The 15,403-nt window shown below is 35.1% G+C and overlaps 1 protein-coding gene across 2 annotated transcripts in view; it reads right to left on the bottom strand.

The window, feature by feature from the left end:
- The window catches only part of SNX2 (sorting nexin 2), a 57,312-nt gene that overhangs the window by 4,937 nt on the left and 36,972 nt on the right, over positions 1-15,403 (bottom strand). For both annotated transcript variants that reach the window (XM_029941757.1, XM_029941758.1), the window contains exons 8-11: positions 8,575-8,650; positions 7,338-7,451; positions 6,985-7,078; positions 5,442-5,647 (exon numbers count right to left, since the gene is read on the bottom strand). In XM_029941757.1, the coding sequence (XP_029797617.1) occupies positions 5,442-5,647; positions 6,985-7,078; positions 7,338-7,451; positions 8,575-8,650 (490 nt within the window). The remainder of the gene's footprint in view (positions 1-5,441; positions 5,648-6,984; positions 7,079-7,337; positions 7,452-8,574; positions 8,651-15,403) is intronic.

Here is a 15,403-nt window from a genome sequence, read left to right as displayed (position 1 = left end):
TTACTTTTAAAAACCATTCACAAATAAATTAGAGTGGATTAACTCCCAGATTATATAGTATAACATCTAGTATAAATTAGATTTATACTAAAAGTACAAACAATAATAACAGTAACATGGAAAAATATCATAATTGGACCACATTTATATCATTGCATATTTCAAAAATGTGGTCAACAGCATTAAAAAAAAATTCCAACCAGAACCCAAAGTGGTTTACCCCCAAATACCCTGCATATTTCAAAATAACGAGGACAAAAAACATCCTAGGGAAACTGATAAGTCAAAGAATCTTATTTTAGGTAATTAAATCCACTTTGTTAGTTTTAAAAAAAAGTTTTAACATTTATTTTTGAGAGACAAAGCATGAGGAGGGGAGGGTCAGAGAGAGGAGACAGAGAATACAAAGCAGGCTCCAGGCTCTGAGGTAGTGGTCAGCAGAGTCCAACGCAGGGCTCGAACCCATGAACCATGAAATCATGACCTGAGCTGAAGTTGGACACTCAACCGACTGAGCCACCCAGGCTTTGTTAATTTGTCATGTCATGTAATTTCTCTTCTCACATTACTGAGTAGATCTTACTGTTTCCTTTGCTTAAAAAATTATTTTCATATTTAATTTTTGAAAGAGAGAGCACACAAGTGGGACAGGGGCAGAGGGAGACTCTGAATGTGGGGCTCAAACCTGCATACCTGATCATAAAGTTGGATGCTCAACTGACTAAGCCACCCAGGGCCACATCTGCTTATCCTATAGTTAAAAGACATTTTCCTTAAGACATTATTTTATTTTAAATGTTTGAGAGAGACCACATGTGAGCACATGTATGCACATGCAACACCGGGGAGGGGGAGAGAGAGAGAGAGAGAGAATACCTAGCAGACCCTGTGGTTTCAGTGCGGGGCTGGACCCAGGGCCCAAGACCAGGAACCGCAAGATAATGATCTAACCAAACAGCAAGAGTCAGGCCCTCAACCGAATGAGCTACCTAAATGTATCAAGGTATTTACTATGACTTAATTTTGCTTCAGCCAAATTAACTGGACAGTCACCACCATTTAAAAGAAACAATACTTGCCCCTCACTCACTCCCTACATGTAATACCAAAATTTAAGATTTCAGTTCCAGTCTTTAGGGGAAGAGGGCCATATCAGCTTCTCATTTATAAACTCCTCTATTTAGTAACAATTTAATTACTTAAAACAGGTATGAGTACAGGGCAAAAGCTAACCAAAATGCCCTTTAATTTCAATATTTGCTTAAGTTCTCAATATACATAAACTGGCTTTTGGTGATACAGTAATTTAAGCTAATTTAATCCCTGCCCAGTTTATTATCTCATAAGATTCCAGAACCATCATGTTTATTGTGGCAGAGATATAGCTCTAAAATAAAGGTAAAACTACTGAAGTCAGGTTATAATCAGAAAGAAAAAATTAATCTCAGCTCTACAGAGCAATTACTTTTCTTGTTTGCCTACCCTTGTAATCTAAAAAGAAAAAAAAGGATCAAAACCACACCTGATAATCTAGAAATGCTACCTTAAAAATCATTTAGCAGTGCTTGGGTGTCTCAGTCAGTTGAGTATCTGACTTCAGCTCAGATTATGATCTCACAGCTTGAGAGTTCGCCCCTTGTCCAGCTCTGTGCTGACAGCTCCGAGCCTGGAGCCTGCTTCATACTGACAGCTCCGAGCCTGGAGCCTGCTTCATACTGTCTCCAAATCTCTCTTTGTCTGCCCTTCCCTGCTCATGCACTGTCTCTCTCTCTCTCTCTCTCTCTCGCTAATATAAATAACTAAAAATAATTTAAAAATCAGTTAAATCACAACTTAATGCTTGTCCTATAGGTCAAGAAGCTAGTCTGCCCTAGGAGAACCAGCCTCTCCTGCGAGAAAGACAGATTTACACTTATGATCCACTTTGGACCTCCATTCCTCTGCCAATTTATGTTATATATCTGTATGCAAACAAGTCTAGGTTAGACAAGGCTACAGTTGTGGAAAATGTTCCCTGGTCCACTAAGCCACTATAATTATAATTTTAATTTTTTAAATTTAATTTTTTTGTTTTTGCTTTGTGCCCAGCATGGGGCTTGAACTCACAACCCTGAGATCAAGACCTGAGCTGACATCAAGAGTCAGATGTTCAACAAAGTCACCCATGCACTCCTAGTTTTAATTTTATGTGATACCACCTTCCAATTCAGTGATTCTGAAAGTATGCCGCTCAACTTCCTGGGGTCCTCAAGGGAGGCTGATTACTTACAGCCAAACAATGAAGCTTTTCAACTCTTTGGGTTTGTTTAAAAGGTATTTTATATATTTTATAAATTGACCTTCTCTGTGAGGATTCTGCATGAAGAATTCCAGTGCAAACCATACTGAAAACCGTGTCTTCAGTCCCTGACCCTACTCTAGGAGTTCACAGGCAGCCCATACGTGAGAGTGCACGCTTACTCTGTGTTAGGTAAGAGTCCTGGCCGAAACGCAGAGTCCTGCAGGAGACAGGCCGTGCCCTGGGCGAAGAGGAAAGCAGGAGTTTCCTGGAGGCACGACCAGGCTTAGGCAATACTGTGGATGGCTGGTCTTAGTTCCTGCCCACTTTGGCTTTTATACTCTAATTCTCAAAGTACTTTTAGTTTCAAAATTATCATCAGAAAAGTATTTTCAATATGGATAAAAACAAAGGGCTAGGTAGTATTAAATGGCTATTAGAAACATAGAAGACAAAACACAAAAGAAAACTGGGCAAAGGACATGAAGAGTTCACACACATACAAAAAAAATGGAAATGCCTTGACAGTTGTCAAGAGGTTTAAATTCATATTAACTAAAGAAACAAAAATTCATACCAAAAAGCACCTTCATTATTTGGATGGGAGAAGAAGGAACACATACAATGATGGTAATACAAAGAAATATAACCTTTAGGACAATAATAGAATATTTACTGAAATTTAAAATTCATATACCCTTTGGCTAAGCAACTTTATCTACTGCTAGGAAGTTTATGCCCAAATTTTCAAAAAACTTAGCCTTTACAACTAGGCTAATAAGCAAACTTTAAAAAGCATGTAACATATCTACAGAGGCTAACATGAACACCTGTCCAAAGTGGAGGGGGGTAACAAAAGCAGGCATGGAACAGATGCAGGGAGGAATGAAGACAGAAAGAGAAAGAAAGATGGGAAGAAGAAAATTAGCGTCATACACACGCATAACTAATTCTGTAAACACATACAAGAATGTAACAGCATTTGCCTGAGAAATGACACTAGTGGTATTTGGTAGAGAAGAACTTGACCTTTTTTGTTAAAAGTTTTTAATGTTTATTTATTTTGGGGAGAGAGACAGAGACAGAGTGCAAGCAGGAGAGGACCAGAGAGAGGGAGACACAGAATGCGAAGCAGGCTGAAGGCTCTGAGCTGTCAGCATGGAGCCCGACAGGAGGCTTGGGCCCACGAACAGTAAGATCATGACCTGACCTGAAGTCAGACGCTTAACTGACTGAGCCACCCAGGCATTCGTGAACTTGACCTTTCGGGGTTGTTAGATTTATCACATCCATGGATCACATTTTCAAATACAAAGAGATCAGCTTAAAACCAAACCAAACCAAACCAAACAGAAAGACCGTAAAATTCCCTCTCAATCTATTCCATAAATTTTCAACTCCTTTGTGCAGCTGACCTGGGCTAGGTTTCAGCAGAAAACACAAAGCCAGTGTGAAAGAGCTTAATTTACTTCAAGATATAACTTGAACATAGCTCTTTAACTTTCTTTTAGTCAATGAATCACTAATTCAGTTCTTCTCAAAGTCTGTTCCATTTATGTAAAAAGATATTAAGTGGAAGAGAAGTGTTCATATGAATTTATAAATCTCTGGTTTAAATAAAGCAAAATGTTTTAATTTATTTTTTACTCCTAGACAGACAGTTATGAGCCTTTTAATGCTCTCTCAGTCTGTAAGACAGGGATACTGTACATATTATCTCCCAAACTCAACTGATCATGGTACATATTTTGGTGTCAATGTTATTTGGCAAAACAGGAGCCAAAATAAATTTCACAGAATGTAAAAATACAGTAGGAAGACTGAGGCAGCACGGGGCCAGCCCAGGGGAGGGCTCACCACCCATGATGCAACAGGCTATTCCCTCCAGGGAGTGATCTCCAGGGTTAGTGCTTCTCAGCAGGCACTCCTTACAGACACTTCCCTTTTTGGATCCATAGGTATTCTGAAAGGGGCTCTACTCTTTTATAGCAGCCCTCATGCTAGTGGGAATTCTGGAATGGGGTGAGAATGGGTGGGACAGGAACAGGAGCCGTTATGTGTGAAATGGATTTCTGCATATCACAAGTTGCCCATATACAATGAAGCAAACTGTAAGTAACTATCTATATTAACTTAAATAACTGAAAAGTAAAATTAATCACCAGGAACATAAGAATAACACTTGAGAGTCAATACAACCAAAACTGGTAACTTTACCAATCCCAAGCTTATGCCATTCTTTAGAGCTAAGAACCCTCTGGCAATAATTGTCACCATTAGCTTGAGAAGAGGATCATAAATAAATATGCAGTGTAACAATGTTCTGACTACATTATTAATACTAAATTGGTCACAGACTTTAACTGAAAAAATTTTGCACAAGAAAGCAAGGAACAAAGTCTCATTAACGTTCTGAATTCAATGTAAAAGGTAAATTCCCAGTTCCTCGAATTTTGATTCATGCTCATATAAATAATCAAAAGACACCGTAAAGTCTTAAAGTACCTTTTGAAACATGGGATACATAAAATAACATGTTGATTTCACTACAGATGCCTACAGAAAACTGATTTTCATTAGTTAACTCGAATACTTTCCCAACTATTCAGAAACTTCACTGTTCATCCTTAAACATTACCACAAGATCACACACTTTATTATCTAATCTAGTTCCATGTCAGCTATTAAATATATAGTGACTACACATTTCAGAGTGTGCAAAAAATGTTTGCTTCCAGTTCAGATGAATGCTAAAAGCCACCATTACACATATTTATGCAACAATCAATTATGGTTTTGTTCTGCTTCTTGTTAGACCTTTACTAATGATAATAGAGTCCATGGCTAGTTTTAGTTCAAGCTAGAATGAACATATAAATGCTACCAGTTAGTTGCAAGCTTGTATATGTAAGTAACTATGTATTGGTTTTACCTTATTTCGCATTTCTTACACCTCCTAAAAACATCAGTTTTGTCTACCATATTGTCCAAGTCATAGTGGGAGAAAATATTGGGCTATGAATCATCATACTGAATCATTTTATACATACTGGCAGAATACAGAACTTACACACTTAAATACATGAATAGGTAAGCAAATTCTTCTTATAAGCAAACCACTGAAGTGAGAAAAACTCAAGGAAGATGGCAAAACAACGCTTACTTTCACTGCGGCAATAAGACGAATGTAGTCACTAAGTAGTTCTGAAAACATATAAAAGTCAGCAAATGCTTGTTCTTGATGTAACTGGTCTATCTTCTCCTCCACCTCCGCAAGCTGAGACAAAGCTCTAGATAAAGCAGTGTGGTCCTCCGAATTCCCTAACATGGCAGCACTTTTAGCAAAGGCAGCTGTGTTGGCTGAAAGTTCTGAAATAAAGAAGTATTCACTTTTAAATACTGCACTGGACTTTTCTACTTGCTCTCTAAATTTTATCTATTCCTGTACTGCTCAAATAACTATTTTAAAATAATTAACATAAAACAACCAGTCATTCAAATGTCTATGGCATAAATGCCAAATGCTCAGAGCTCTACAAAAAATTACAAAAACATTAAAGAAAAATTAAGAACTACTAGCTATATTCCCAAGGGATGAACTATGTTTAATAATATAATAATCTGCCTCCCTCTTCTTCCTAAAGTACTCACTGTTTTGTCTATTCCCATAAAAGATAAAAAAATATTTTTAAATCTGTCAAGCACTGGGAGCACTTATAATTGATTTACACTATATTTTTTGGCCTTTACACATTTATTTGAAATTGAAAATGTCTCTAATTTGTAATGGATACATTATTTAGCTAGTAGGAAAAAATCAAGGTAAAATTATAGAGAACGGTACAATTCATAGAAATCTTATTTTTTTCTTTGTGTACAATGCTTGAACAATGCTTGGTAGAAATACTAAGAATTTCTGAAGAGATTTTGGAACATAATCATTTCAGACACAGATGTTTATAGGCTAAATAATGCTAAAAACTAATAATACATTGCCTAGATATTACTCTACATTCATTCCATAAAATTCTCTAAAAGAACCATAAAGTTATTCTGTACAAGATACAGTACCACTGGCAAAAGCTGTTATAAACTACTTTCAATAAAAGTGTACTGGTGTATTTCTGTAGTTGTTTTACCGAAATGGATTACTGTAATGGCACATACTAAACTGCTTAGTAAGTATTTTATAAAGCTAACATTAAAATCCTCATATTCTTAAAAAACAAAAACTTTACCACAGAATTAAAAAACACAATTCAAATATTTTATCAATTTTTAACAGCGCCTCCCCCAGATTTTTAAATTTGTTCAAAAAATGAAGAAAAAAATTCAAATTTTTCTAGGAAATGCAGGCACATAGGAATTTTTTAAAGACAAATTTCAAATATCAATTTTTAACTATCCTGATATTTTTATTATATCAGTTGCTAATAAGACATCTTCATTCATTAAACTGTATGAATATTTAACAAAGTAGTAATCAAATAAACAACAGTTTTAATGCAAACTTTAAAATATACTTTTATAAGTTCAAGGTTTTTATACTTCTAAAATAGAACAAAAAAAATATTAACAAGGTTGAAATAGAAAAGATTCTCTTAAACCACTATTCTCTCTTCTACAGTAATTCCGGAATGTGAATTTTAATAAAATATCTGAATTCACTTATGATGTTCAACACATAAATAATCAAGCAAACAAACCTTTTCTATGACAGACCAAGGCTTCAACACTAGCATGAAGTTTCCTAAGTTGCTGATCCAGATTTTCAAATTGCTGCTGCTTTTCTTCAAACCACTAAGAAAAAAAAAAGAAAAATGGAGCTAATTTAGCAAGAACAAACCACTGTAAATTAGGTCACCAATAGCAAGCCACATTCCTTGTTTTAAAGCAACAAATTAGCCGTGTATATATAACCATGGTAGTCAAGTGACGTGGCTGAGGACTAAACTCAATAAGCAAATTAATATCCTATTTTCTACTTGCACAGCTTTAAACTGCAATTGCTGGGCTCATTAATTCATCTCATTATTCAAGTCGAAAAACCAGCTCTTACCGCATCCGATTCATTCATCTTGATTGTCATTTTGTTGACAGCGTCGGCAGCCTTGTTCACCATCCTCAATATCCCTGCCCCACTCAGAGCCTGCGTGTTAACTGCTCTAGGCAGCTGGAATTGAATGACAAATAAGGGCAAACAAACCGGTTAAAAGCCTAGAGGTTTAACTGGGCACAAAAGGGACCCTACGCCCCCTCCAAAAAAATTAAGAAAGAAAAGAAAAAAAGGAGGTTGTATTTTCTTCACTCTCATACATTTCAATAGTGAGATCTAATTTCTCAAATACACTACTTGTACACTCTCAAAGGAAAACTTAAAAAATAGACTTTCCATTTGCTTTTCTCCTGCACGTTTACATTTAGATGGAACAACACTCTGTTTGTCAAAATATATTAAGAAATTGTCAAGTACCTTAACATTGGCCACCTGTTTGCTTGCAGAAATAAACTTGTTTATGAGGAAAGAAGAAGAAAGTCTTGAGAAAAATCTCCCTATGCTCAGTTAGGATTGTGTGATTCTAAATTTTTAAAAGTTTCTAGGATTCCAGTAAATTTAAAAAAAATCTCAAATAGTAATAATTAGTACTCTAACCTGTTACAAGCCCCAAATGTACTAAACATCTCAAATAAACGGAGCAGCACTGGTTATAATCTAAGCTCTTTCATGTCACAGATTTGCATTTCAGAAACTTGGTAAGAATATTAGAATGCAGTCATAAAAATATATTTAATTGTCTCTAAAAGGAAGCTTGGAAAAAACTTACTTCAACACAATGCCTAAGCAACAACTTAGGGCATTCAGAATCAGACTATTTAGAGATCATTCTAATAAATCTGATTTAAAATTTCTGAAAAAGTAGTCAGTTACCAAAGCAGAAAAGGCATTTTACTGCAATTTAAATTATTAAAACACTAAGCTCAAGGGGTACCTGGGAGGCAGAAATCAACTTGTGATGATCAGGTCATGATCTCACGGTCATGAGACCAAGCCCCATGTCAGGCTCTGCTCTGGGTGCAGAGCCTGCTCAAGATTCTTTCTCTCCTTCTCTCCCACACGAATGCACTCTCTCTCACAATGAACAAACACAAAGCCAAAAAAAAAAAAAAATCATTTTATTCCACCCACTAATATACCACCATTTACCAAATATCTATCTTTATAAAAGTTATTAACATGACAAACATAAAAAATGAGAACATTTATATCATACAAAAATTTAAAGTAGAAATAATACCTCTGAACTTTCCAGGAACTGCCTTAAATCAGGATCCTGTAGTAAAGTTGGATGCTTTACTGTTCTTTGAAGATACCTAGATTTAAGAATAAAATTTCTCCTTTATTTACGAGTAGCACCTTATATTAAACATTATTTCAACGGAAGCATAAAAATAAATTTACATAAAATGATGTCCTCAGTCTGCTCCCTAGAATATCAGTCTGCTTTCACTCTAATTGTTTAAGCTCTTATAGCAATTTAATGATTAAAAAGCTTTTTATCTTTTGAAAATTCATCATATATAAAAAGAGACATGGCAGGTCTTGGAGGTGGGGGATGTAGGAGAGACTAAACAATTTACTAAATAAACTTCTCGCTGCGAAGTATTAAGAGTTGTAAAAAGGTGTATGAGTTTGTTGAATAATTTTATCTTTGGGTGGGGTCACCATGGTCCCAGCTATTATTTCAGAATCCTAATGTGGTATCACTATATATCAATCAATTATTTTCTTGTTATTGCTATTATCACCAAAACAGAGAAATGCCTACCAGATGTTTTCGCTTGTCAGTAGATCTAAATTATCAAATCAGCTTTTGATTCATGTTTTTCTTATACGACACAACATAAAATAAAAATGAAAAGAGAAACACCCTTGCTAAATCACTATTAGCCCAACTTTAGTCACTTTCCTTTACAAGAAAATAGAAAAGCCCAAATTTCCGTCATCCGTAATAAAATAACATTCTTTCATAAAAAGAAAAAAGGTCCACTATTTAATTATTCTTGATTAGGTATCTGATCACATGTTCTGCAAAATTCTTTTCATAATGATTACATGTAGTAGTATTTCAATTACAGTATTTTACCTCACAGTTAACATGTTTATTCTAAATCTGCAGATTAATGTATCACTAATTTTCTTCTATCTCATTGTAAGATTATAAAACATGCCTAAAGGTTCTGAAAAACAATGGTACCCTTCTATAAAGTCAAACTCTACACAATAGTTAAAATGACTATTTTATCATGGCTGTAATGTTAAACTTGTTTTTATATATTCAAACAAATTAAACTTCAAGTAATTAGCCCAGGTAAGAAAACACTATAACAGAAATAGAGCATTTTCTGGTACATGCAATAGAATCTACACTGTGACTGAAAAAAATTTACTGCCAATATTATCAAGCTAAAAACAAGATGCAACAGGAATGTTAATTTTGTTAAAGAAATGCTGATACACTCCCATGGGAATTTTACTTACAATTTTAATAGTCAAGTTCTCCAATACTATTAGGTCATTTTGTTGTTTGTACTGCTTAAAGCAGTTTGCGTAAGCTGTTCACGGGAGTGCACATAACGACTGGCAAAGAGCAAGTATTCGGAAGTTTGTAAAAGAAACAAGCAGGAAGGAAGAAGAAACATACCGCATCCAAATTTCCAACACCCTAATGGTTCAAACCTGAATGTAATTACCTAATACCACTCATATTCTAAAGGGGCTTTCCAATGTGAGCTCTGTAGAACACTAGTCTCATTCACTATTCCAGGGGAAAGACCGGTTCTATAATCAAGAAAGTCTGAAATATATTTTGTACGTATCCCTCTCTTGGAGTCATAACGAATTGCAGTGTTAAGCACTGTGCAAAGTCCTGTAGGAAAAAAACCTGGTTTAACTTTGCTAAACCCTACATTAACAAAATTCAACTGTTAGATTTTCCTTTTTTCATCCTACCACATACTAGCATTCTGAGGCATCATCTTGGAAAAGGGTATTCTAGAAAAAGAAAGAAAAACTTCACTTCTTAAGGGTTACACAGAAGTAAATAGCAGTTAACCATTTCTTAAAAAGTATTAGGCTTACATAATGTTAAAATTAAGAACAGAAATATAAAACAGATGTTTTGTTCCAAAGATAATTACCTTGTAATGTTTTTCCTAAGGGTGTACGTACACATACAAACTCACAGATACTCTGGTTTTCACAGATATATTACTTGTAAGTTGTGTATCTTTTCCTGCAAAACAGTCAGTTGCAGGTACCTTTCTATGTCATTAAATACTATTCTTTAATTTTTATTTATTTACTACATGGAATTCTATCCTAAACATATACTATAATGTAGTTATCTTTTAATACTACAATCACTACTTGCTTTCTTAGAATCTGAAAAGTACTATCACATAAAATGGAATTTTATTCTTCAAATTGATTGTACATAATCTACTTTCCTTATCTTAATAAGTACATTTAAAACAATTTTTTTTCCTAAAGTTTACTTCTGAAACACAGAGCGCAAGCAGGGGAGGGGCAGAGAGAGAGACACACACAGAATCTGAAGCAGGCTCCAGGCTCTGAGCTGTCAGCAGAATCCCATGTGCGGCTCAAACCCAGGAACTGTGAGATCATGACCTGAGCTGAATTGGATGCTAACTGACTGAGCCACCCAGGCATGCCCTCAATGGGCACATTTAAATGACAATTCCTATTTTACAAATAAGTGGTTTGTGTTTTTAAACTAGACAATAAAGGAATAGATTTGTAAGTTGTGTATCTTTAAAATTTTTTTTAATGTTTTCTCCCTTCACAACAATCTTATTACCATTATCACTTTCACAATCTTAAAAGCCATGAAACTATCCTTTATCTTCATAATCCTTATGTTCACATGGATGTGTATTTTTTTATGTTTTTTTCAAGCTGCACTCTGGTTGACACACAGTGCGGTATACTTCCAGGTGTACTACACAGAGATTCACCAGTCCTCACCCCCATCGCCTACTGCACCCCCCTCACCTCTCCTCCCCTTTGGTAATCAACAGTTTGTTCTCTATAGTTAGGAGTCTGTTTCTTGGTTTTCCTTTTTCTCTTTTTTTATGTTTGGTCATTTGTTTTATTTCTTAAATTCCACATATGAATGAAATCATATTGTATTTCTTTCTCTGACATCCATGTTGTTGCAAATGGCAAAATTTCATTTCCTTTTATGGCTGAGTAATATTCTATCTTACACGGACACCACGTCTTCTTTATCCGTTCATCTATCCGTGATACTTGGGCTACTTCCATATTGTAAATTATGCTGCAATTAACATAAGGGTGCATGTAGTCCTCTGCAGAAGTGTTTTTGTATTTTCTGGGCAAATACACAATAGTGTGAGTCCTGGAATGTAGTTCTATTTTGAACTTTTTGAGGAACTCTTCCAGAGTGGCTGCACCAGTATGCATTCCCACTAACAGTGCAAATAGGTTCCTTTTTCTCTACATTCCTGTCAACACTTGTTTCCCGACTTTTTTGATTTTAGCTACTCTCACATACGTGAGGGGATATTTCACCATACTTTCAAACTGCATTTCCCTGGTGATAAGTGGTGTTGAGCATCTTACGACATATTTTAAATAAATGAATATTTGTCAATATTCACCAATTCAGAATTAAGGTCAGAGGGGTTGGAGATAAATAAAGGGTGGATGCAGAACAAAAAGAGGAAAAGAATACAGGGAGAAGAGGGAATACAGGGAGAAGACTTGAAAAGAGGCAAAGGGAGAAAGGCAAACATTTGAAGGAAGAAAGAAACGGAAGACACAATGGAAATTGTGATAAGTATCACACTCAACATGAGATAGTAGTTCAGATTTGCTGAACGTTATCAGAAAGGTTACTGATAAATTAAGAAGAATCACTTAGGGTTTTAAGTTCTGACTGACTTATTAAAAACAAAACAAAATACAGCAGGTTATACAAAATTGAGAGGAATCAAGTTAAAAATATTTTTCTTGCTTGAATGTGCTAAGAAATGAAAGCATAGAAAGGCAGAAAGAACCTGGCCTTTGATGACATTCATTTGTGGATTTAGCAAATAACTATTAAGTATTTACTCACTGCATGTCATTTTCCATTCTGAATACTCACACTAAATGAGAGAAAATCGTATTTTAGTAAGAGAAGACTGATCATAAACTATAAATATAATAAACACACAAATTGTATAGTATGTGACCCCCTGGCAAATGCTATGGGAAAAAGAGGACAGACAGCAGAGCAAATGAGATCAAGTGTATAAGGCATGGCTGGGGGGCAACTCGGAGAGAATAGGTTAGAATGAAGCCAATGATCTGAACAGACCTCACTGAAGAGAGAATATTTGAACATCTAAAATTAAAAGAGGTAAGGGAATTAGCCATGCAGACACTTGCAAACAAAAGTTTTCTAGGCAGTGGGAGAGGCCAGTGAGAAAACTCTAAGGTGGGAAAATGCCAAGCATCTTTGAAAAGCAGGAGAACCACCAGTGGGGCCTGGAGCAGAGTGATCAAGGAGCACAGGACATCAAATGGGGAAGAGTGAGCGGTGCATGTCACATAATATTCCCAGGCCATTGTAACGACTATGGCTTTTAGGGCGTGAAATGGGGAGTGAGGAAGATGATCTGATTTATATTTTAAGAGGACAGTTCTGATTGCTGCACTAAAAAAGAGTAGAGGCTCAAGAACGGAAACAGAAACCAATGAGGAGCCTACTGGAGTTTATGCCAGCATGTGGACTACTATTGTAGGAGTGAGATATGGCTGTATTCCAGGTATCAGAAAGCGGCAACAAGATTTTCAGATGAACTGGATAATCCTAAATACTTCATGATATGAAAGCATAGATTAATTCATCTATACTAACAGCTTAGGCCAAGTCAGTTGAATGAACACAATCTTGATACATTTTAAGATAAGGGAAAATAACTTATCCAAGGTCACATAGTTTATAGTGCATACTGGAGTACAGACTCCAACAGAGAAAGGATTCTAACTCCTCCACACTATCACGCTACTCTATACTTCTCTGCTTATGTCTGCAGAAGTGTATACTTACCTATGAAATAAACTCAATATGCTCTTAACATAAAATGTGAAGCACTCTCAAGAAAATCAAGAGAGTGATCTTAGGGAAACTCCTACTCCAAGTACTTTTCTGCTTACTTGAGTGAGGGGTGGCCCAGGAGAGTACCTTTCTTAACCACTCCCTTTCTCTTCCTGTATTTTAACACGAGATGTTCATCCTTTCCTTCAAGACCGACATCTAGGTTTTCTGAGTGGAACAAACCAGTAAATATGTGTATGTATCACCACAGTATATGCAAAGAGAAATACTTCCCCAACCCACCAGATTAACCTAGGTTAGGCATTCCATAGATAAGCCTGTTCTCATTTTTTAAGTTTAAGAAATGCCACAGAAAACTCCCTTTAGAAAAAGCATTCCAATTCCTCTGCTTCTATACATTTATACCTATATATTCTTTAGTCATATTTTTTAATACAAAATGAACTCTTCCCTCAAATTACATGGTTTCCTTTTTTTTAATTTATTACTGCAAAGTCCACTAAGGTAGCACTTAACAAGTAACATTTTTCACTAAAGAAAAGGTTTTCAAATATCCACTAGATCAAATCTCAGTATTTCCTTACAACTCTCCTCAATGTTTCGTACCGCATGTTGTGGTAAGTAATATACAATGCATTCAAGTTGCAAGAAAGGTGAATGTAGAATCAAATTATATGTCCTTGGTACAATAAATCTTCATTAAGTTCTTTATCAAGCATGCCATCTGAAACATTTCAAATTTACTCATAGAAAAATAGGACTTGAAAGGTTTCTCTAAGGGTCATGGTTACACTTTCAGGAAGAACTAAGCGAAATCGAAGCAGAACATTATCTACCTTTACTCTTAAAAACATTCACTCTGTGACCTCTTTCACAACAGAAACCAATCTAAAGCCTAACCTAAACTTCTCTGGATACAATTTAAATCCTTTTCCTGAGTAAATGCAGTTCTCATGGCCACAATCTCATCCTTTAAGATTTCCCTAAGAATAGGCTGCATGTACTTTAGCTTTCTTACTGTAAGTTGTTCAAACCTGACTATACTGTGGCATTTTCTTAGAATGGAAATAATTTATTACTAAGACCCAGAAATAAAGTGGCTTAAAAATAGTTTAAATAATATTGTGTACCCTGGCGATAGATACGCTATTCCTTAAAATCTGTCCTATCCACTCATCTACTGATTTTAAGCCAAAAGAGAAAATAAGCACATTCATCTGAAATAACAAGCAAAAAAAACTTATATGAAGTTAGAAAATTTGTAAGTCTAGGTGATTACCAAGTTATGTTCTATAAATTGGGTTTTAGAGTTTCAAATTTGTTTTCTTAATTTGCAACATAGCAGGAAGGAACAAATGTTAAGGTTCTGGGAGTGGGTTCTTCCTATCCATTCCTCTTTCAGTCTTGTGACATTGGACACAAACCTTCAAAACTATAGGAAATATGTCAAGTACAATGAAGGAAGGTAGAGCAAATGTATCAGACTTGAAGCATACAGTCAACTCAATAAATGACTCATACAAGTGCACTCAAGTCAAAATCAATGATACAAAATTTAAAAAGGGAGTACAAACTTAATTTTTCGTTGTATTTAATAATGTTCCTAACCAAGTAATAATTCAGTGGAATTACAGTTAGCCAAATTACCCAACAAAGAATGTGAATATAGGGAGAAATTACTAAGAACCTAAATAATGCTAAATATTAAAAATCCAAATATTTTTTATCATTCCTTTCTTCCCATTCACAAGTTTCACGTATCTTTTTATAAGCTTGGGCGTTTCTTACTTCTTATGCTGAGTACAGCTACGATACATACTTTTATTTTTTTTTTTATTATTTTTTATTATTTTTTTTACTTTATAAAGTTTCATATTTTTTTAACATATGCAATTATTTTCCATCCTTTACAATACAGTAGTTGCAATGACACTCCAAACAGAAAAGCAAAGTAAAAAATCAAAACACCAACTTCTGT

The sequence above is a fragment of the Suricata suricatta genome, chromosome 6 (assembly GCF_006229205.1).
Source record: "Suricata suricatta isolate VVHF042 chromosome 6, meerkat_22Aug2017_6uvM2_HiC, whole genome shotgun sequence".
NCBI classification, from domain to species: Eukaryota; Metazoa; Chordata; class Mammalia; order Carnivora; family Herpestidae; genus Suricata; species Suricata suricatta.
The sequence above is the reverse complement of the archived record's forward strand: the minus strand, read 5'-3'. Positions and strand labels throughout refer to the sequence as shown.